We start from the raw sequence: 21,926 nt of genomic DNA, 5'->3' as shown, positions 1-21,926 counted from the left end.
CTAACATTCTGTCAGTGATTAGTGTAGAGAGCGGAGACTGGCGTAAGCCCGTTCAGACCTTTGAGCGTTGATTTGGACCTCCTGCCGTTCCCAAAGAAAGGCTGCATCCTACTAGCTTTGAGATGGCTCTGATTGAAGACATAATTGTGAATGTGGGTGAATTTCACGGTTAGGAGCGTGAAACCCTCAGTGAGATGGATGACGAGATGGGGCGCGAGGGAGCCAGGAAGGACTGCAAATGAGGAGCCGGGGAGCTAGAGTTGGAAGGAGAGAGACCTTGGCCGAGGCCGGCTGATGCACGCAGACGGACACGCGAATGAACACAAGGCGTGTGCACGGAGGCATACATATGTAACATGACATATACTCGAGAAGCAGTGAGTACGGGAACACACAAGTGCGCACACACGAAATGCAGACGCACGCAAAAAATGAAAAAGATTGGCTGCGTGTGTAAACAATCTGCGCATCAATCACTCTGTGAGCGGAGCAAATCAACTCTGGCTGTCGCACCGTTTCATGCCATTCCCCAGCCTTCAGATGCAATCCCCACCAGCCATCTGCATATCAAACAAGGCAGCCATTCACATACACTGACTAATGATTTCTGAATGTTATTAGCCTTCTACATTACAACCACGCTTCAGACCGGCGTATTTCTTCCTCCTTGTGCCGAGGCGTCAAGAAAAAAGGCTGGAGTAACAGTTCCCTTATCTCCACTGGCCAGGGTTTAGTCCTGCTGCGGACTGGCTGCCTCCCCGTTGGAGTCTCTGCTATCTTTAGAGTTTTGGCCCAACAATACTGAGCTGCAGTAGAGCCAACGGCATCTCACAGCACAGCAACACCTGCCAAATCTGCTGGTTAGCTACAAAATAAAGGATCAGCAATTAATGAGGCTCATTTATCAAGGCAAGATATGAAAAAATGCTTTCAGAAACGGCCTGAAAGTGATAATCACCAACTGCTTTTTTCCAGCTATGAGACGATTGCAATGATTCATAAGTGACTTTATGATCTTTCTTCAGTGAAAATGTAAAATTTGAAGGTAAAAAAAGGGCTTTCAATGTATGCAGAAGCAAACTTCAGGCACACGTGCGTAGGAGCAGGAGCAATGCCAAGGTTATATAATGAGCCTTTATTTAGTTACGTTGCTGTCCACAGGTTTCAGCCTGTGTAAGACTTAGATTGTTTTTACGGGGAAAATTGTTCTCAAGCTGGGTTTAATTATAAGATAAACAATTGTGTTTTTGTGCGGTGTCTTGTTACAAATAAACCAATTCAAGGAATTAAATGATATAAAGTCCTGTTTATGAGTCTTATCAAATAAACCGCTGCTGTTAATCTGTCAAGATCTTTCCCAAGCCGCTGAGATTGCTTGTGATTTATAGCGCCTGTCTTTTGAGTTGATTTGACAGACCAGCCGCTTGTTGTTGACAAATCTCCAGAAGTGTCAAAAATCCTCCTTAAGCCTTGAAATAGCTCATTCTTCCTCAACAACACACACACACATGCATATTCAGGTGCGACAACTTGCCCCCGCTGTCTCCTTCACACTGTTTAAATATCTATATTATATCTTGGAACATATTACTAATCAGACCTCAGTCCGTCAGTTTTAACAGAAATTCAGTGGATTAAATCATAAATTCTGTTACCAAATGATTTCTGGAGCCTTTTTCGGCGATTTGTGATGACCCACTCAAAACGTTAAGCGTCAACCTAAGTTAAAACAAGGCTACAGTATGTGCTACATACAGTATGTAACATTTGAGATTTTATTATTGAGGTAAGTAAAGGTAGTCAAATATGGACTCTGAGTCAGTGGTACCCCTTTAATGTCAGTGTTGGACGTGTCCGTGGCGGTGCGTCACTTTCCAGTCCTTACATGCATAGTGTCATTTCAAAATAAAGCTCTGTGTCGTGACAGGAAGCTAGGGTTTAGGCAACAAAACCACTTGGTTTAGGTTCAGGAAAATATCGTGGTTGACGATAACTTCACTGACTAATAACTAAAGTGACTTTTGATTGATTAACAAGTCACGTGACTAGCGACTCACGCGACTTATTGTCAATGTTTGCTTTTGGTTTCACATGGGGAACTAACAGCTGTCTCCTGGACAAAAGTCCTGTGTTTTTTGTCTCGCTTCATCCTTTGCTCTGTTGAGACTGGATGTGCTTCGGGCTGGATAGAGGATTTATGTGATTCTGTCAGTAGGTGGGATTATTCAGCTCTCAGGGAGACTCACTGATGTATTTTTTGAAGTCTATCACAAAGATGACCAATTATGTTGTCTTTGCTGTCACCTAATTTCTGCACTGTTTACATTCCCACAGAGATAAATAACACTTGAAGTGAAGTGGGATTGTTGAACAGCTCTTTTTCTTCAAGCGGTATTGCTCAAAGATGTGAATGTGCATTATGGCTTGAGCATCAGCTTGTGGAACAGTTGGTCACATTGTCATTCAGTCCTAATGAATACCTTGTTTTAAAACATACGTTTGAAGTAGACAACACTGTTCATAGCAGTAAATTCTCTACAAAACTATGAATGTAAATGATGCATAACCCACCACAATAGTTCTGCTTCAAAGACCCAACAAAGAAAAGAAGTAGTTTCTCTGCAGAGGCACATACCGACTGATTTCTGAATGGCTACACGCTTCTCGTTTAAGATGCAACATCACCAGTGCCGGGGGTAATTTCCTCCTCACAACCCAAAGTTCAGGGTGAAGCATTTCTGCGGAGAATATTGCAAATTCAAATATGCAAAATGCTAAATATTTCCAACCTTTACAGTGCCCTCGCTATCCCCCAGTTACAGCTGTCAGCCTCTTCACATTAAATACAGTTAGATGTTCTGGTCTCCACAAAGGTGCACGCAGCTCGCACCTCCAGCGTTTGCCAGCTGATTAAACTGCAATTCATCAACAAAGTCTGTGGAAGTCTGAGGAATTCACAGCGGTTCAACAGAGAGAAAGGTAGACTTCCCATAATAACACATTTTAAATGGAAATCTGAAGCAATGAATAAAGCATTTGTAATCATCATCATAAAAACTATTTCCAGAAAAACTTGGCATTTCGACTAAATACATTAGCGGGCACCGAGTTATTAGAATATCACACATACATTCCTCTATAGGTCTGTGCCCTCTCTAAAAGCACAATCCATTATGTATTTATGTATTTTATTCCAAGAATAAAGAGTCTTTTTAGACCATCTGACTCGATTTTGACTTTTGCTCCACATAGTGGTTTCTGAAAAAGACAAAATAAAAGCCTGAGTTGCTTAGAAACAAGCATGTTGACTGCTCCGACAATTTTTGCCCGAATAGTTTGAGAGACCCGTTAGCTTTTACATAAGGCTGCTGAATACGACCCTGACCCTTGTGTTACAAATGGTTCGCTTCAGCCACAGCGCCACGCAACTATCGCCTCCTAACTATTAAGAGTTCAACTATTTTGTTCAGTGAGCGGGTTATTTCCCCCAAGCCGGTGCGGCCTTCGAGAGTGCAGCGCTCGGGCAGTAATATCAAGCAGAAGAGGCCTCTGACAGTTCTCGTAAGAGAGGCGAAGTAGGTTAAGGTTCTACAATGCTGATAATTGAGTCCAGTTGCTGAGGGCCTCAGAGAAGCTTCACGATTGCACAAAGAAAGACACGCACGAGGGGCACCGAAGTAGAAACACATACAAATAACATCGCGCGGTGAAGCGGTGATCTCTGCGAATGCCCTAGATGCAGCGGCAAGCTCTCAAATTAAGCAGCTCAGAGACAGAGGAATCAAATGCGTTTCCATTACGGGGCAAATATTCTATCTACCCCCCCGTCATAATGACACTGTATGGCAGCATTACGGGGAAATATCAAATTAGGCTGTTTCATTTGGAGGACTGTTGTGCATTGCGAGCCGCTTCGGAGAGCAATTGAACTGCTAGGTAATGAGCGGCAGCGGCCTGCTCTAATATACTCAGTAATGTTCTTTTGATTGCTTTGGTTAATCTCGCTCTGCCGTGCAGGGGAGGTAGCCCTCTCTCGCTCTCATGAAACTCACTCCTCGGCCCAGGTTACAGGGAAAAATAAAAAATAGGGAGCAGTGTTACAAAACTCAATCGATATGAATGAAATGATTAAATCTTGACGATCCCTTTTCATGTTCTGTGCCACTAGGGATTCATTAGACTCCATGAGAACGCGGTCTATACGGGTTGTATGCCGAAGAGTTTCAACAAATACAGATTAAAAAAAATTAAGACGAAAAGACCCGACTGAATAGGCCACAGTGGACAACCTTCAAATGAAGTGTCGATGAGTGGATGGAATCAGACACAGCACACCACTCTGCTCTCTGAAAGCAAATCCTCGCACTCATGCACCACTCAGAAAGACGTAAGAGGCGCTTCGTCGTTGCACAACAACACTCACAGCTGTGACCATTTAATATGCTCCGGCTCGGATTCATTGCTCTGCACCTTTTTGCTCTCACAGAAAATGCTAACAAACCTGTCCAACACACTTTTTGCAATATGCTGCACCGCACAACTGCATGCCACACCATCTGCCACGTCTCGCTGCGCAGTGTGAATATGTATTTGCTCGAACTGGATTGCTCAGCATCCGCCTATAATTTGCAGAATCGTCCACGCGTGCGCTCTCCCCGACACGAACGTCAAAGCGGGGTTAGAGCAGCGTGGGACTGTGCGGCCACCAGCTGGGAGCCGCTGGAGGTGTCTGGAGACGGGCTTGCTGATGATTTTACGTGACTCTTACCTCTCCACGTGGTCCAGGTTCCCTGACACGCCCAGTCCTCCGATGGTGTAGAGTTTGCCGTCGTATACCAGGCTGTTGTGTCTGCAGCGGGGCACGGTCATCCGGGACACCAGATTCCAGTTGTCCAGCAGGGACATGTAGCACCATACATCAGCCAACATCACACCAGACTCTGTGCCCCCTGAAACATATAGGTAAAGGGTTATTAAAGTGGGCAAGTGGGGTGATTATATAAAGGTGTTTCCACTGTATGAACTATCCCAGGAAACCAAGAACCTTTTAAGAACCTCAAGAACTCTACCTGGGTTACGACCAGAGAAAACAGACTTCATTTAGTTATTGTAGGATATATATATATATATATATATTTATATATATATATATATATATATATATAAAATGTCTATGCTTCAGAGGAAGTGCTTTCCAAAGGTTCAGGAATTATCTCGGCCGAGGATTTAAGGCAGAACAGCTCATTCAAATTGTGTACTATTTCATTTTCAAAACAAGGAGGTACTGGGTGTGTTTAATATCTACATTAAAACAAGGGGTGGACATTTCTTCTAATATATAAAATAAAAACAAAGTTATATTTGCGGCTCTCCTTCCTTCAGCTCCTTAATACCTGGAACTATAAGTATGAGGATAAAAAAACACAGGGCTAAGATAATGATTAGAATATTTAAACATATTCCTTTGTCTTTCTTTCTTCAAACGCTTTTCTATTCAATATTGAAATATCTGCTCCTAAATATGAGGTGCTTTTTTCAGAGATTTAAAAGAAAAGGTGATACGCATGGCCACCTGACTGAAAGTTGTTTGCCGCTGGCAACCAGCCGACCATCAAAACTCTACTTGTTTCAGCTCTCTTCGAGGCGGCTCCGTTAGAGGTGTAGTCTGACATGTAACACCAGCCGTGACTCAGTGACCCAGCTCAGAGTGTTAGGAGGGCTACAGACCGGAGCCTGTTGATTGGCCTGCTAGAACACCTCTGATTTCCCCGCTGGCTGTCCGACTCCCAGCGGACACATGCATACCTGTTCCAATGCCCAAACACAAATTTACATTTATATGAAAAGAGGGAGAGGAAAGGTGCACGCAGGACAAATCCTGCTGCATTTCCACGGTGCAATGTCAAGGTCTGAGTACCGTGCAGGATTCTCGCACAAATGGACCGAGGAGGGAGAAATTCAGTCTGCCTCTGGAGGAGCAACTTAAAGGTGTCTCATAGAGGGAGTCACGGAGTGCACAGCGTGCCACTTCGGAACAAAATAAACTGCAGAACACTGCAGCGACTGTAAAGCCAAAAAAAAAGTTTAAAAAAAGAAATAAAAAAAGCTCTAGAGAAAGTAAACAGGAGAGACATTCAATACAAAAGGACCCTTCTGAAAAGAAAGACATCAAAGTTGTCTGCAGTGTTGTTCAGAACTAAGTTTTCAAAGCAAAAGATGAGTCGGCGATTGAGGGCGGCCATCCTTTTAAAACTCTTTGACTCTTTTTACAAAGGTCACAAGAAGTAGGTGAAGGCCAGGGTAGCTCCACTTTGCTGAGTTAGATTTGTCATAAAGAGAAAATGTTCATGAATGAAAGACCTTTAGCAAGATTCAGTTTGATGAAAGGATATTTATCAAAAGAGGTCAGCAGCAGAAATCCAATGGCTTGATTTTCTTGATCTAAAACCAAAATGTCTTTCTACCTTGAAAAAAATGAGCAGTGATGAAAATCAAAATGAGGAAATGTTCATGTCGAGTCTGAACACTTTGGGTAGGCGTTATTATCATAGTGAGGCGAAGAGTTGACAGCCATGCTAGCAGCTCTGGAGGCTCTAATGATAACAGTGTATCACAATTCATCGTCAGCGGAAACATGAACGTCCGTCAAAATTTAATGGCAATCCATCTAATAGTTGTTTCACTAAAAAACACAAAGGTCAACTTCATGGTTGCGCCGGATGAAAAGACAAGAGGATCACCAAAGTCAGTGGGATTCCTCCTCTGGTGATCAAGGACGTCTGGAGAATATTTCACGGCAATCCATCCATTAGTTGTTGAGATATTTGCGGCGGGTGGGCCAACTGACCAACGGACATTTCCATCCACAGAGAGGGAGGAAACTATTTAGGAACAGCAAAATCAACCCGGTGTTGCATGTGGGCAAGTTATTCTTGTATTACATCTTTGTAAATCTAAAGAAGACATTTTGAGGCCAACGTTTGTGTTTTCATTTGAACGAATCATATGACACAGTTAACGTGAACTGTTCCTGGATGCAGGGATAACCTTTCACTACTGCAGTGAGATAAACCGATGGCATCTACTGTCCTCCTGCTCTGTGCCGCTAAATGACTGCGACGGGGAAAAGCTACAATTGTGCTGCTGGAGCGGGCGATTTAGCTCACCCGACAGGTAGATGTTGTCTCCCGCCGAGATGACGCTGAAGAACTCGCGGTCGTAGAAGGGCAGGCTGGCCAGCGGGTACCACTTACTACTCTGGGGGTTAAAACAGGTGACTGCTGTCAGGGAGCGCTGGCTCATCCCGATCGCCTGGCGCCCTCCCACCAGAACTATCACCTCCGCTACACCTAGAGGATAAAGGAACAGGAGGAGGATGGAAGAGGAGGATTGGGGTGGACAAAGGAAGGAAAGAAATGGGAGAAAGCAGGCCATCAGGGAAGGTTTCCACCAGTAAATAAGAGCCAAGATTGAATCAAAGCCTCTTTGACACGCCCCCAGTGCTGCTGTAACTAAGAGGCATTATGTTTTATATGTATACTTGATTTGTTACAAATCAGACGGCTGAGAGGGCAACTCTATATGTCTGAATTGTCTTTTATTATTTTAGGTTGTAGAAAGATCTCTTCACAAATAGATATTATTTTGTATGAAGGGTTTGCAAAGTAATGCTGAACATTCTGTGGACTAATAAATCACAGTTTAAACCTCAAACTAATTATTGAGAAGACTCCAAAAGGGCCCAAAGCAAAACGGCTCCACAAAACTAAACTTACGTTTTCATCATTTCAGTATTTTCAGACGTAAATAATAGATGCGGTTGTTGACGCACCGTTTGAAACTTTTTTCATAGAACCTTGACATTCTGCGTGCAAACGGACAAACACAACTTGCCATACATTATAAGTCTGCTGTGTTGAATTCAGCAGGCCCCGGCTGTCCCAGAGTCAATAAGCTTGTCGGTAAATGCAAAACAAAATGCAAAACAGAAAAGTTTCCTCTCCGTCACAGGAAACTACTGAATTAAACGGGAAAGTATAACTCAATTACCGAGACCGATGGGGCTGCCATCCGTTCGGTTGCCGCCCAGCTCTCTGGCTCTCCCTTCCTCTACATGTCCACACACTGCCACAGTGAAACATACACGGTGTTTGAGCATTGGCATAAGAGAATCGCAAAATCAATAGGCGAGAATCAATCTGTGTACATCTCCACCAGGAGATGCGTCTGGACTTGTGTACACACACACACACACACACACACACACACACACACACACACACACACACACACACACACACACGAGCTGAGGACCTTGTGTAATTGAGAAGATACTTGAGACACGTTCAGCACTCATCCCTATTGCTCCTCAGCCGATCTCTGCTCTCAGACGCACACACACACACACACACAACACACAACACACACACGGGGAGCTGCTGGATAAAGACACCAGTGATCCAAAACACACAAACAGGTTGGCGGGCTGCCACATGCGTGTCTCAGGTCCTCTCAGTCTTCAGCAGCAGGCTCCAGTGAGCAGGCAAGACGACAGAAATGAGCCGTGTGTTTGTAAGCGACGGGCGGGCGGAGGGAGGCGAGCCAGGGAGTGAGAGGAACGGGTGATAGGGAGAGACAGAGACGGTGTGAGGAGAGAGAGAGAGGAGGAAAGAGAAACAAAGATGGAATGGAAAAGATGGAAGTGGAGGGAAGACTCATCTTCAAACATTCCAAACCAAGGCTAACCACTGGTTCATCTGCTTGGATCGATACTTTTCCGCACAGACACTCGCCCGACAGACACATCCAGAGTCTGTCTGTTTCTTTCAGTTAAAAAAAACGATCCCCTTATTTATTTATTTCCAACTCTTAAGCTTCTATTTTTCTTCCAAAGCTGGTAAAACAGAGTTTGTTTTTCTCCAGGAAGAGGAAAAGGGTAAAAGAGGAGTAAGATATAAATACTACAATGGGCTTTGGTGAGTCTGAGCAAACAGACAGAGCAGTAAGCACTGCCTCAGACATATCGTGGACATACAGCTTAGACTTAGTGGACAGCTTAGAGCTGACTGGCTCTCTTCCTCTGTGAGATTTTTCATAAGAACGCCTTCCTCTACGTAGGACGAGAAAGACGACTCAAGGAGAAATTGTGACAGAGTCGCTGCGAGGATGAAGGTACACGAGCTTAAAAACAAAAGGACAATCGTGAGAATATGCGGAAGGCGTGGGAGTCGTGCGCGTCGCCGCCCTTTCTGGCAGCGCGTAAAAGATGTGCAAACGTGGCGCGCCGCTGAAAAAGATTTGGATTCGTGCCCATCATGGGCTCGTTTTCACAGCTTCGGGGCATCACGCCCCGGACCCTAAACCTCAAACGGCCCTCAAGATACGCAGCTAATAAATGGGAGTGTAGTTTTATAAGACAGTCGCAGCTACAGCAGCTGTTCTTTGAAGAAAAAAAAATGAAGTGAAAACAGGCTCTTTGTCTCATGAGCCTCCAACCATTCCCACACACACACACACACACACACACACACACTAATTATATTGACTTTGCTCTGCTATTGTTTCTTGCTTGTGATTAGTTTGCTGCTATTGCTGTACGTGTTTGCGCTCCATTTTTCTTTATCACACGCAGTGTTTCAACTTTATTGGATTTTAAAAGTTGGACCGGTTTCCTCTGCTTTTTATAGGATTACATTTTCATCTCTTTTCATCTCCTCTTCTTACATCTTTTTAGCCGTTTCACTTTGTTCATATTGACTGCCTCAAATAAGTTGTCAAAGTTTCAGCGTCTATGTGTGAGACAATTTGAAATTTTCCTTTTTCCGTGTGCGTGTCAATCAATGTTCTACTGTTTGTTGTGATATCTCTATGGATTCATGTTGTTCAGGAAGAAATAAAAAATTCTATTCCATCTTAAAACATGGTGGAAGATGTACATGTAGTTCCTGATGCTGCTGGTTTGTTGGATTTTTTCCACTTTATTCTGACAAAGTAAACATGAGAACAAACAACTACAGAATAAGAGCAATTTCTTTTGTTGTTTTTCTACATAGAATGTCTCCTTCTTGAACCCCCACTGTGTCCAATTAGGCCAGCTTAAGCAATTCTACATGCCGCTTCAATGCACCGAACTGTACGTCTGTGCACATGCAGGTCTTCATGATCACCTATTGCATATGTGCAGGGTTGCTCGTGGAGCTTTTTCCGCTCGGCTGGATACGTCAGGGAGAGTCCACATCTGTGCGTTGAGGCTGCAGCGCAGCTCTGACCCCTGAAGCCCTGAACACATTCACAAGCTAACACAAGCCAACACCGGCCTGTCAGAACGCACCAAAACAGAGAGAGCGGCACCACTGACGGGGAGTCACGCCATCGGATCAGATGGTTGCGTGGGTGTGTGTGTGTGTGTGCGTATGTGTAAGCTTTTCCTCCAAAAAGGAAGCCTCACAGGGACGGCTGTCAGTCAGCCGCAGGTTTGATGGGAGTTGGGTAGAGGGATGAAGGGATGGAAGATCGAAGGATGGAAGTGAGCGGTTGGGGATGAAGGGATAACCAAGTCTTGACAGCTCATGTTTTTTTTTTCCCTGACGGAGTTTATACCCATGGCAGTTTGGGCGGAAAATGTCTGCTTCTCCTGATTGTTACTGACCTTTTGTTATATTTCGGGTATATTTTTAACCTGTTCTATATTCAGGAAGAAAACATTTGATCACAACTTTTGAATGACACCCTGCTTAGAAGAAACGTATATAACTAAATACAAATTGTATGCTGTTGTACTGTGATAGGAGTACTCAATTAAATTCTTTCTCTAGTCCTGTGTGTGGACATTTGCCACTAAAGCCAGGCAGCAATCTCCGTTTGTGAAAAGTGAAGCCAATGCAGAAGGGCTTAAACTAAAATCATTCTTTCTATTAGTCTAGTCTGGTTGTATAGAAGTCTATGATGACTCTACTTCTCTCTTGATTTATTACCTCAGTAAACATGAGTTTATGGTCTCAATCTCTAGTTTCAAGTCTTCTTCAATACAGCATGATGTTCATTTAGTACATTATGGTCCATTTAGAGTCAAACAGACCATAAAGCAGGGGATGCTTTAGGGTGGGGCTACCTTGTGATTGACAGGTGGCTACGACGGCGTTGTCGATTGACACTTTTAACGTACATGTAGTCATTTTAATCCCTTAAAATATTAATAGAAAAATATGAACTACTGCAGCTTTAAGAAATGCCCGAAACGGTCCATTAGAACATCAGCAAACACGTCAGTGAGACAGGAGACAGCGAGGCAGCGTGCATTGAGCGTAAACAAAGATGACGATGGTAGCACCTGGACAGAGCCCAGTATTAAATCTCTCAGGATGAGGTTTCAGTCATCGCAGGCTGTGAATTGTGTGGCAAAAAAAGAAGAAAACAGTATGTATTCTGAGGAGCGGACAGGCTTCTGTAAGTGCTGAATCTCAAATTGAATTTGATGCCCACCCGCAGAGCATGATGCGCACACAGGCAAAAAAACAGGCAGTATCTGCGTATTGCTTCCACCCAGCTCGACTGCAACCAAATGAAACCGATCTGTGACAGGAGCACGCCGCCCATGTTTTACCTTATGCTAGAACAAGCTGGATTCTCAGTGGACACACACACACACACACACACGGACATGGACACGGACACGGACATACGGTGACACCAGAAGAAGAGAGGTTGATGGAAAGATGAAGACAGAACGGAAAGATTCTGTCGCTTCCTCTTCCCTGCTGCCACTCCGGCTCTTATCTCACCTTGTTACGTGTCTCCTTGCTCTCTGCCCCATGCTGTGACCCTGCTTTCACTATTCATCCTCTTTCTTCTTACCCCGAGGCTAACGCCTCCCTCTCCTCCTCCATCTCTCTCTCTCTCTCTACCTACGGGAGTCTTTGCTCCATCTCTATCTCCCTTTCTCTCTCTTCAAGTCGTTCTCTCTGACACCCCAGGAGTCGTTGCACCTTTTCCCCAATATACTCTCCATTTCATCTTCCTTCACTGCGTCCTGTCCTTTCGCCCCCTGCACCTTTTACCTCTCGATCAGCTCTCTGTGAGCTTCCTTTAACCAGCCGTGCTTTGCTCCAGTTAAAGTCAAAAGGTCAATGCGGGGTTTGGGTTGAGTGAGGTTGCAGAGACATCCACGCTGACACCTTGTAGTTACTCAGCAGGGCTGAAGTGCCTTGCTGAAATGCATGTCATGTGCATGTGCAAGGATTGTCCTCCCAGCATTAGATGCCCTTGCCTTTAACTGGTTTGCACTACAACAAATACCGGCACCGAGACTTCATTCTTTATCTTAGGAAAAAGTTGCCAAAACAATCTCACCTCAAGGTCCATTTAGTAACTGTCTCTGGGGCTTTCAGTCATATCCCATAATCTCCATCAATGCTGTTTTGAAGGTATAAAATGAACTTGACTGTTAAGCCAACGTGGAGGAGAAGTCCATAAAGTGGTTTAAACTAAAGGAATTTTGAGCACCTACAAATCCCGGGACAGCTGGTCATGTGATACGTACCGAGATAGACTTTGAGATGGGATGGGGTCATCGCAATAACAACTATCTACAAATGTCTAAAATGCAATGACGATAGCCTTGTGTTTCCTTCAGTTGTCCTAGAGTTGTGTTTAAAACATGTCCATGTGTCCTCTTTGAATCGACCATCAACAATAACATGTCGCTTCCTATTGTGATCATTTCATTTCGTCTTGGATTGCTTCGTCTGTTGCTGGATGGATGTTAGAAAGGTTAACTGCACGGCTACACACCCGACTGCAACAGAGACATTGTGTCATTCAGCGGATTTTGCTGTCGTTCAATCGGCTTTAACCCATAAATAACTAACTGTTCATCGGCTAGACTAGACAGTCACCAGTAAGGGTAACCAGTAACAAGTTATAGATGTGGTACTTCCTGTGCCAAACAGCTCTACAGTGAAGTAGACAGAAAATACAATATATCAGTGGTATCGTAACGGTGACTGACAGATCTCTAATTATCTCAGAGATGAAAAGCATCTCCAACTTCTCTGCTTCCCTTATTTTATAGTTCATCTTCGTCATGACTAGATTCAAACAGAGAAAGCCGTGAGGTACTTAAAGTACTTTATGAATGGAGTACATCGCTAATAAGATAATAAGACTTTGAGCTCCGTTTCTCATTAGTGTTTAACTTTATTATTATTGTCATGGAAGGAAACTCGGCTGCTTTGCAGTCAGCCATTAAACACATAAATCACAGGAATACACAGGTGACGATGAAAACAAACATCTGGTCTAGTCCTCGTGAGAGGAACAAAAAAAAGCGTCAATGTGTGTGTTAGTAAATGTGTCACATGTATAAATATATATATGTGTGAATATATTCATATGCTGTATGACTGAGGAAAACTGGTGCAGACTTTTACTCACCGGGTACCAAAGGCACAGTGACACTGGCAGTCTGTCTCTCAGGGCTCAGAGCCGTTCATATCTCACTGTTGGTCCATAACCATTTCGTCTTATCTCAGCCGCTTCTCTCTAATCTCTCTAATCTCTCTCTGTCTCTCTCTGTCTCTCTGTCTCTCTCTCCTGCTTTTTTTCCTAAGCCTGTGGTTTCTCTCCCAGGGTGTTAATTTGCTATGGGGAGGATCAGGGGGCCAAAGGCTCCCAAATAATGTCAGGGTCCAGGGATGTGCGATGTGTATGCATGTGCACGATTTCAAGTGTGTCTGTGCGCATTTTTGGATGTTTTGTTTTTTTTGTCGGTTGGGCTACAAATTCGTCCAATTGTTTTTTTTTAATGGCCTCAAATGTCTTTAAACTATGTTTAAAGGCTCAATATACTCAAATGACTGACTCACCTTTAGCGGTATTTAGCCATGCAGATTATTTTTGCTTTTATTTGCCAATGTTTTCCACACATCCTTGTGTGAGATTTCCGCCTCCGCCCGGATACAATGACAGTGAGTGGATTAGTGGTTTGTGGCGCTAGCAGCATTGTAATCACATAAAGGAAACTGCATTGTGTCTCTCCAGAAACTGTGTCCCCAATACTCAGCAGGATCCACACACCTCGCAGTGAATGTCTTTTTTTTGTTTTTTTGGTGGAACTACTTTCCACCAGAGAAACTGTTCAGGGTTTATTCCGTGGAGTTTCCAGAGTAACTGGGACACTGTCACCGGAGAGAGATGTTTCTGTTGAATTTTTTAAATGTAATGCTTCAATGCTGCGAGCAGGAAATTTCATTTCCCCTCCACGTATTGAATCGGGCAGGCGACACAAAGCAAAACCAGGGACGGATCGTCAAAACCAAATCTATCACGGTTTGACACAACAATAGGAAAGCAACGAGATGTTTTCTTGTGAACTGAATGGATGACCCGTTCAACTTTTGCAGTATTTTAAATCGTAAACATTGTGATTTAATAGATGCAGGCACACATGCAGCCGCGGTCCAAAACAACCAAATCTGCACCGTCAGCACATGCAATGATACAGTTCTAACCAGGTTCCCTCTGTCTGCTGAATATTGCATGAGGCTGAAGCAGCCTTCCAGCCCTTGCAGCAGGTACGCCAGATGTGGCATGAGCCACGTTCCTGTAAATGCTGCTCGCTTTGGGACTGAGCACCAAGTGCAGCTCTAGGAACAAAACCAGTCAAGTTTTACAACTGCGGCCGAGGCGATCGCTCGCCTGTCAACCCCCTCCCTTTCCCCCCTCACTCCCTCGCCCTTTGTCTCCTCGGTAGCTCAGGCTAACAGTCGTCACTAGCTGAAAAGTCAAGTGGACGGAACCTTAATTTTGTCTGCAGCGCCTACAGACATTCAGACCAGGGGTTATCAAATCTAGATTTACTGCCTCCATGTTACATTTATGAGCCGAGATGGACATGTTTGCTCGAGATTTCACTGATAAGCCGGTGGAATATCAAAAACTCACACTCCAATTCTCCTGTGAGTGGCTATCAACTTTCTCTCTCTCCCGCTCGGTCGCTCCGTTTCTTTCTCCCTCCCTCTCCTTCCCTGAAATACCATCTCAGACTCCAGAAATAAAATCGGAAGAGGATCCGCTGAAGGGCACTCTTCACATGGAGCGATTAAGACATTTCTGGCACATTCTCCTGCATCCTGCTTTTCAAGTTTGAGAGGTGAAACAGAGTAATCTCACGCTGCATTGGCTCTAAACGACAACCCAAGCCTGAATAATTACACAGAGCAGGACAATAATCAACACAGTCCTGACATAAAAATAAAAAAAGCTTATAATTGTCTTTCAAAGCTGCTGACAGCTTCCCCGTCGCATTGGCCTTGCTTAATGGTTAGCGTTGAGGCTGTGCAGCCAGAGAGACGATCACAGATAAATTCAATTATTCCATGAAAAACTGCTACTGTCAGTGTTGACATGGAATATTTGAGAAAAAGTTGAGGCGATCAGCGAGACAGAGTGTTAATCAGGCCTGAGCCAGAAGCAGTAGGTGGCAGACTACAGAGGAAAGACATCCGATGATATTTCATGCTCTCCTTACAAGGTGTGAATCTCATTCTCCTTTCTTTGCGGTGGCGGCAGCGTTACGGCCGCTCTCCAAGGAGTCCGCTGGCTGGCGGAGGTGTGAATGAGTAGATGAATGTCACGCCAACGGGCTTCGTACGGACCCCACAGAACAGCCCGGTTTTATTGTCTCCAAAATGTGGATGCGAGCCAAGCTATTGTGCTGGCTGATATAATGAAATCCAGCCATTTTCCGACCAGCACGCAGCCACACAGGGTATTTTATTTGGCTGCAGGAATGTAAAACGGCCAACAACGTTTAATAATAACATTTCCAACACGCCCGGTTTGTGATCTCAGTTTTGAAGGAAAAAAACAATATTCTTGATGTCGAAGGAACTTTAAACTGAAAAATCTAGTGAAAGGAATGATCACATATAAAACACGTGTTCGGAAACACTGGAGTGAACCTGCAGCAAGCCTAAACTCTTATCTCTGCTGCTGCTGTGCGTATATCGGTGATTCTTGACTTTTCCGCCATTAGATACATGAGAGCATAATTACAGATGATCATAAAGTGGACATAAAGAAAGACGAGCTGAGAAAGAATGGAGCTTCTTCTTTTAGGATTCCTTCCTACAGCACAAGTATTTAAGACGCAGGGGTCCAGCTGAGCTCAGCTGGACCTCCTAGTCATTACAGCTCATTTGTCTGAGTGCTATTCCACTTGGCTGGGTTGAGTTAACAGTTTGCCCTGGCGCTCTCCTCCCTCCTCCGAGCCGAGCACAGCGACACATGTGGAGAGAGGGAAACGGGAACACAGTGTATGGGTTTTGTTGAGGCCGCTTACACAAGCTGCCCGTATACCAAAGGGAACTTTTCTCGCTCGTTGATAGCACACAAACACACACGTGTAGAGGTTATAAATCAGAGTGCATCTTACAACCTTAAGACGAAAAAGGTTTGCGAGTAAACTCCCAGCACCAGCGGCTGTTTAATCCCCATGATCCCCCGGAACGTCTAATGACAGCTAATCAGATGCACATCCCCACTCTAATTAACCAATTAGCAGCTAATGGATACACATACAGTACGCAAAACACCGTGGATTCATTATGAGTCGCTCGTAGATTTCACTCTTTTTCTGTCCAAATGAGGAAGACAGGAGGCTGTTAACAGAAGACATCAGCTACCCCCCGCCTGCCTTCCTGGAAAGTTCACAGCTGCGGCAGGAAAGTAAGGTATAGCAAGAATGACATGACGTAAAAATAAGTATCCCTAAAGTTAGTGCACACAGTATGTTAAAACAAAAAGAAGACAGAATAATGCCATCTGTTCAACCCGAAGCACACTGAGCTTCTCTTTGCGTTTACAATGAAGTTTATATTTGAAGATCACAGAGAGCCTATTTCTATGCTGGATATCTTTTTGGCTCCTTAATTAGCATCTAATAAAACGAATGGGCAGAGCATCCACTCAGTAAAACGCTCCAGAATGCAAACGAGGTGCAAAGTGAGACAGAGGACTGTCAACTCAACTCAAAAATAAACTTTATATCATGGTGGTTATTCAAATTTTATGACTCTTGCCTTGTCGTAATTGAAAAGAGCATTGTCCAAATGCTTTCCGGCGCTGTTATACATGTATTTTTGTTTTTAACCATGTGTCATTAAGTCTGCACAGGAGCACGTCGGGTGAAACAATGCAATGACGGACCAGGACCTGTCAAGAGTGACTGATATGAAAATCAACCACCAATAACAACTGGGCTATTAAGTAAAGAAATAAATTACAACAATGCAGCACAGCGGGACTCTATATAAAGAAAAAACCTGGGAAAACAAGACAATTAAAGGGTGTGTGCAAACCATCTGGCTGCTTCTATTCAGCTGCAAGAGAAAGAACTGTTTTAGAGCTTATAGCTAATGGAGCAAGTACTCATTAAGATGTCGGCCTTTCTGTTAAATTTAAAAAAGTTCATGCTCTTCCATCTTACGAGCACATTGCCGAGTGTATCTTCATAGACCATTAATATTCCTATTAATGGTTTTCTTACTCGTGACATGATGTATGAGCTTAATATCAACATTTTGCCAGGTTTTTACCACCATAATATAATATTAAATCAATATTTCTATATTAACGATGAATGAAATTACTTCATGTAATGTGAAAGGTGTAGACCCTGCAGATCCCCTTTGCTCTACAGAACCTCTTTAACTAACTGGTTTGGTTTTATGTAACTTAACTGCTCTAAATTCAGTTTTACCGCTCGCTAAAAGGAAAGTGAATCATTGTCAGTTGGACAGAAACACGACACAAATGAATGCTAGCTTTGCCAGACGTGTAAATTACCCATTTAGAGCTAACGCGCTCGTGATAAAAACTTTCCAATCTGTTAATGTTTTCATTTTGAAAGTGTGGAGTCAAGTCACATGACTTTAGACACGACTTGACAAACTCAAACACCAATGACTCGTGACTTTAGTTGACTTGAGCCTCAAAGTTTCAAAGATGTAAATGTAATAATTAATAAATGAATAATTGAATTAGCTACCCTACCGTGTGACTTCTGGTTGTCGACGCCCAAAAACCAATATGGCAGCAACTGAAATGCTCTTCTTATACACAGTCTATGGGCTATAGGCAGCGACCGGTTAGCTTAGCTTCAACAAAGACTTGAATCAGACCGGCTCTGTATGAAGGTAACAATCTGCCCAGCAGCACCTCTAAAGCGCACTCATTAACACATCGTGTTTCATTTTCCCAAGATGTCAAACTATTGTCATCTTAATTCAAACACGCCAGTTTTTGTTATGTGTTATCATTCTTATATGATATTTATATATTGGCCTGAGTAATGCATGTGTTGGGAGAACCTGCACGGTGAATACAACCTCTATCACCGGATTCAGGCGTTTAAGTCTGGCTGTGAAAGGATGCTAATTAAAAATTTGTCTCACAAGAGTAAATAAAATTTCAAGGCTTAGAAAAAATGTAATTCAACTCACATTCATCACCAGTAAAGAAGGCTGAATGTGTGAGGCACTCAGGCATGTGTCCATGCGCACACACACACACACACACTATAATACACTCACATATGCAGACGACTCACAAGTTCACAGATTGACTGTGCTCAGCAAGAAGTGCTTCACGGATGGCGGTTTTCCTTTCTTTTTCCGCCTGACAGACTTATCAACCGAGCTCAGGTGGTGCCCCATCTGCTTGCTCACATTTAAAATACACACACACACACACACACACACACACTTACCGCTTACACAAGTAGACACACGCTCAAGGAATAAACTCAATCAAATGTCTGCCCTTCAAATTTCATTTCTGATCCCCCTGGCTCCTTCCCTCCCTCCCCCCCTCTCCGACCGCATCCCAACCTCTCCTCCTGTTCTCATACGTCTCTTCTCTTTCCTGTCCTCCAACAGCAACCTAGAACTCTCCTTCCGGTCTTTTTCTTCCTCGCCGCCCTGCATGTACATGTGCTACCCTGCAGTCCCGGTGACCACGCACCCTGCTGTGCAGAGCCCACCCTGTCCAATGCAGCAGATGGCTGAGCAACACATGCATGCACACAGACAATCAGGACACAGACACAGCATACAGTCGGACCGTCACGGCACATCCGTATTTATCCAGACACATCATCAGAACCAACAGTTTTACACGCAGATAAAATTCTCCATCCAGATAGTCAGTTATAATAAGAACTGCAGTTCAAAACTTGATCGGAAAATCCCTATATTTCCCATTCACTGAGCCAATGGGGCATAATGCATCATGAATGTTTTCATCCCGGCAGCATTTATATAATTCTGTTGTACAGAGCCACGAGCTGCTGTGAATCAATATACACTTCAGCCTGCATAATGGGGCTGCATGACGCATAAGATATGCACATACCAAACACTATAAAATGGTCCTTGACAAAAAACGCTTCGAGAAACTGCTGAGAACAAGGAGAAACTGCTGGATCGAGGGATGAGTAATGGGATAATGCTGAGCTCATGTACTGCCACAAATGTCTTTTCTCATGAGGCAAATGACTCTTTATGAAGCCCCCGTGCGACGGCATTACAGGTAATTACAGATGCAAGAAATACAAAACGAATGCAAGTCCCCTCGATGTTTGTTTACTGGCAAATAAACACACCGGCTGGACAACGGTGTTGGCTTGTGAACCGACCTCTCCATAAAGTGCCATTTGTTAGGCAATTATCTTTATTCTACCAAGCAGAAAATAACTTGTGTGGAATGGTAAGGTGTGCTGGTGCGAAGCTCATAATACCATGCAGACACTATAATTAGGCAGCTCTTTACAAGGGGAAAGAGTGGGGTCCTGGCCGACCTGAGGGAAAAATCTACCGGCCAAAAGCAATTTGCAGGCGCCTTCCAATTTCCATGAATGATTCTTTGAATTTAACGATGTAAACAAACACGGTCTTCAATAGCCCGAACAACGGCGGTGGTCAGACAGTGAATGGTTGGCTGGTTGCTTTGAAATGGATGACAGACCTGCCTGTGCCTAGCTGGTGTTAAAACAAACGTGTTAGGAGATGTTTACGTGCTGGGTTTGCTGTAAAAGAGCCGGGGTTCAGTAGCCCGCAAAGCCCCGGGAATCCGGTATGGTTCCAACCTTTCATGGTAATCTCAATCAGGTTTGGCTCAGGTAGCCATTTGTTTAATTATGGAAAGAAAAGCCTGTGCTGACATTTGGAAATACGACCTGTTGCCCAGCATGTACTTTTAAGTATTTTAAACGGTTGTGTGGAAAAACATTTACGGCACTTTAAATCAGTGCTTTCCAGTTGTGGGCTAAAATCAATACAATGCAGTTGCAAGTCAGGCTCTCCTTGTGGGGACCTGACCTCTCTGTCACCCCGTAGCAGTAAATATGATTTGAAATATGAAATATATGTATATGTGTGTGTGTGTGTGTGTGTGTGTGTGTGGGTGGGTGCATAGATCCTGGCGATGTGTTCTGGGTCAATTACGCTGGTGGGTGGCAGATCATGTCGCTGTCACCTTGTCCTCAGGTCACGCGGGCCAAAGATGATGCACATCAGTTTATCTCTGCTCTACGTGTATACGAGCTGTGTTTACCAGCGGAGAGCCGCGGCCGGGTCCTGGGCGTCTGCATCTCTTGCCGCGCGTGGGGCAGCATGTGGTAGCGCTTGGCCTCGTTGACCAGATCGCGGCACGCCTCCGACGATTTGATCAGCTCCTCGTTGTCCACCACGTTCAGCAGGTAGGACGGGTGGATGAAGGGGAGGCGCACCGCCGCCAACAGATCTGACAAAGTCTGAGAAGATCGACGGCGAGGGGGAGAAGAACAAGAGAAGGATTAGATCCTGAAGATGGCAAAAAAAATAACGAAACAAACATATTCAAACTTTGTTTGCAGACATTTAAATTAATTACGAGCGAGTGAAACTGCCAGGGATGATCAAAGAGCTTCTATACGAACAACATAAAACAAATAGCACACTAACACACACTGGATCACTGTCAGTAAACACATTCTCTCACATCTTTCACAAAGAACAGTTGGATTATCTCCCAACCTCATTAGACATGTTTGTCTTAATAATATCATCGACGAAGAATGGAAAAGCAGCGATCATGTTTGATAAATGCTTGTGCTGTTGGAGTACGAAAACCTGCTGGTAGCAGCGAGACCATTGGATCAGTTACCGTCAGTGTCAGGCCCTCAAAGCTTCAGCTTAACACGCTGCATGTGTCAGTTTTCTATTTCTATACTTGTGCAGGGCGAAGGGGCCAGGCAGGGATGAAAAAACAAGAAATCGCCAACAGTTTCTTTTATGTAAGCGCCACAATGGGTGCATTCCCTCTTGTACATTTCCAAACGTGACATAAAAACAACTCCAGAGACTTCTAATTCAGTCATTAAAACCTATTCATCACTGAACAAGAAGTCACAAATGACATTTTTGCAAAGTTTTCAGCAAGATCCGCTCACCAACTCACTTTCATATGCACATTTGGTTGTGCTGCGAGAGCTGAAACGAGGCAGCGGGGGGGCATCTCACCGCTTCCACCTTCTGCTTCTGATTTTTTTCCGGCTCCAAATTAGATGTTACACACGGCTAATGCTCTTCTGCATCTAAATTCAGAACCTAGTTCTGGTTTAATCACAACCCATTCAAGCCGAGATGACGATTCCAAAGATGCTGCAGCACCGTCAAGTTTTAGGATCAAACAAAAGCAAAATAAAGACTAGATTTCACACAATCTCGGCTTATAATTGGCACCTTTCTTTCGCTTTAAGTTGTATTTTGAGGCGAGGATTTGAGCATCGTGATTAGGCTTTCAGGAGATTTAAAATGTTGCGGAGTGAAAAACGAAAAGATGAAAATCCCCAACTATGGCACCCGCAAATATTTATCTCTGTGTACATG

At 44.0% G+C, this 21,926-nt stretch overlaps 1 protein-coding gene across 6 annotated transcripts in view; it reads right to left on the bottom strand.

The window, feature by feature from the left end:
• Positions 1 to 21,926, bottom strand: part of klhl29 (kelch like family member 29) — a 202,365-nt gene that overhangs the window by 24,815 nt on the left and 155,624 nt on the right. For all 6 annotated transcript variants that reach the window (XM_031866162.1, XM_031866160.1, XM_031866161.1 and 3 more), the window contains 3 exons: positions 20,611 to 20,809; positions 7,167 to 7,349; positions 4,769 to 4,949 (listed from right to left, as the gene is read on the bottom strand). In XM_031866162.1, coding sequence (XP_031722022.1) covers positions 4,769 to 4,949; positions 7,167 to 7,349; positions 20,611 to 20,809 — 563 coding nt within the window. The remainder of the gene's footprint in view (positions 1 to 4,768; positions 4,950 to 7,166; positions 7,350 to 20,610; positions 20,810 to 21,926) is intronic.

This window comes from Anarrhichthys ocellatus, unplaced genomic scaffold (assembly GCF_004355925.1).
Source record: "Anarrhichthys ocellatus isolate YVR2014 unplaced genomic scaffold, GSC_Weel_1.0 scaffold34, whole genome shotgun sequence".
Lineage (NCBI taxonomy): Eukaryota > Metazoa > Chordata > Actinopteri > Perciformes > Anarhichadidae > Anarrhichthys > Anarrhichthys ocellatus.
This window is presented reverse-complemented; position numbering and strand designations above follow the sequence as displayed.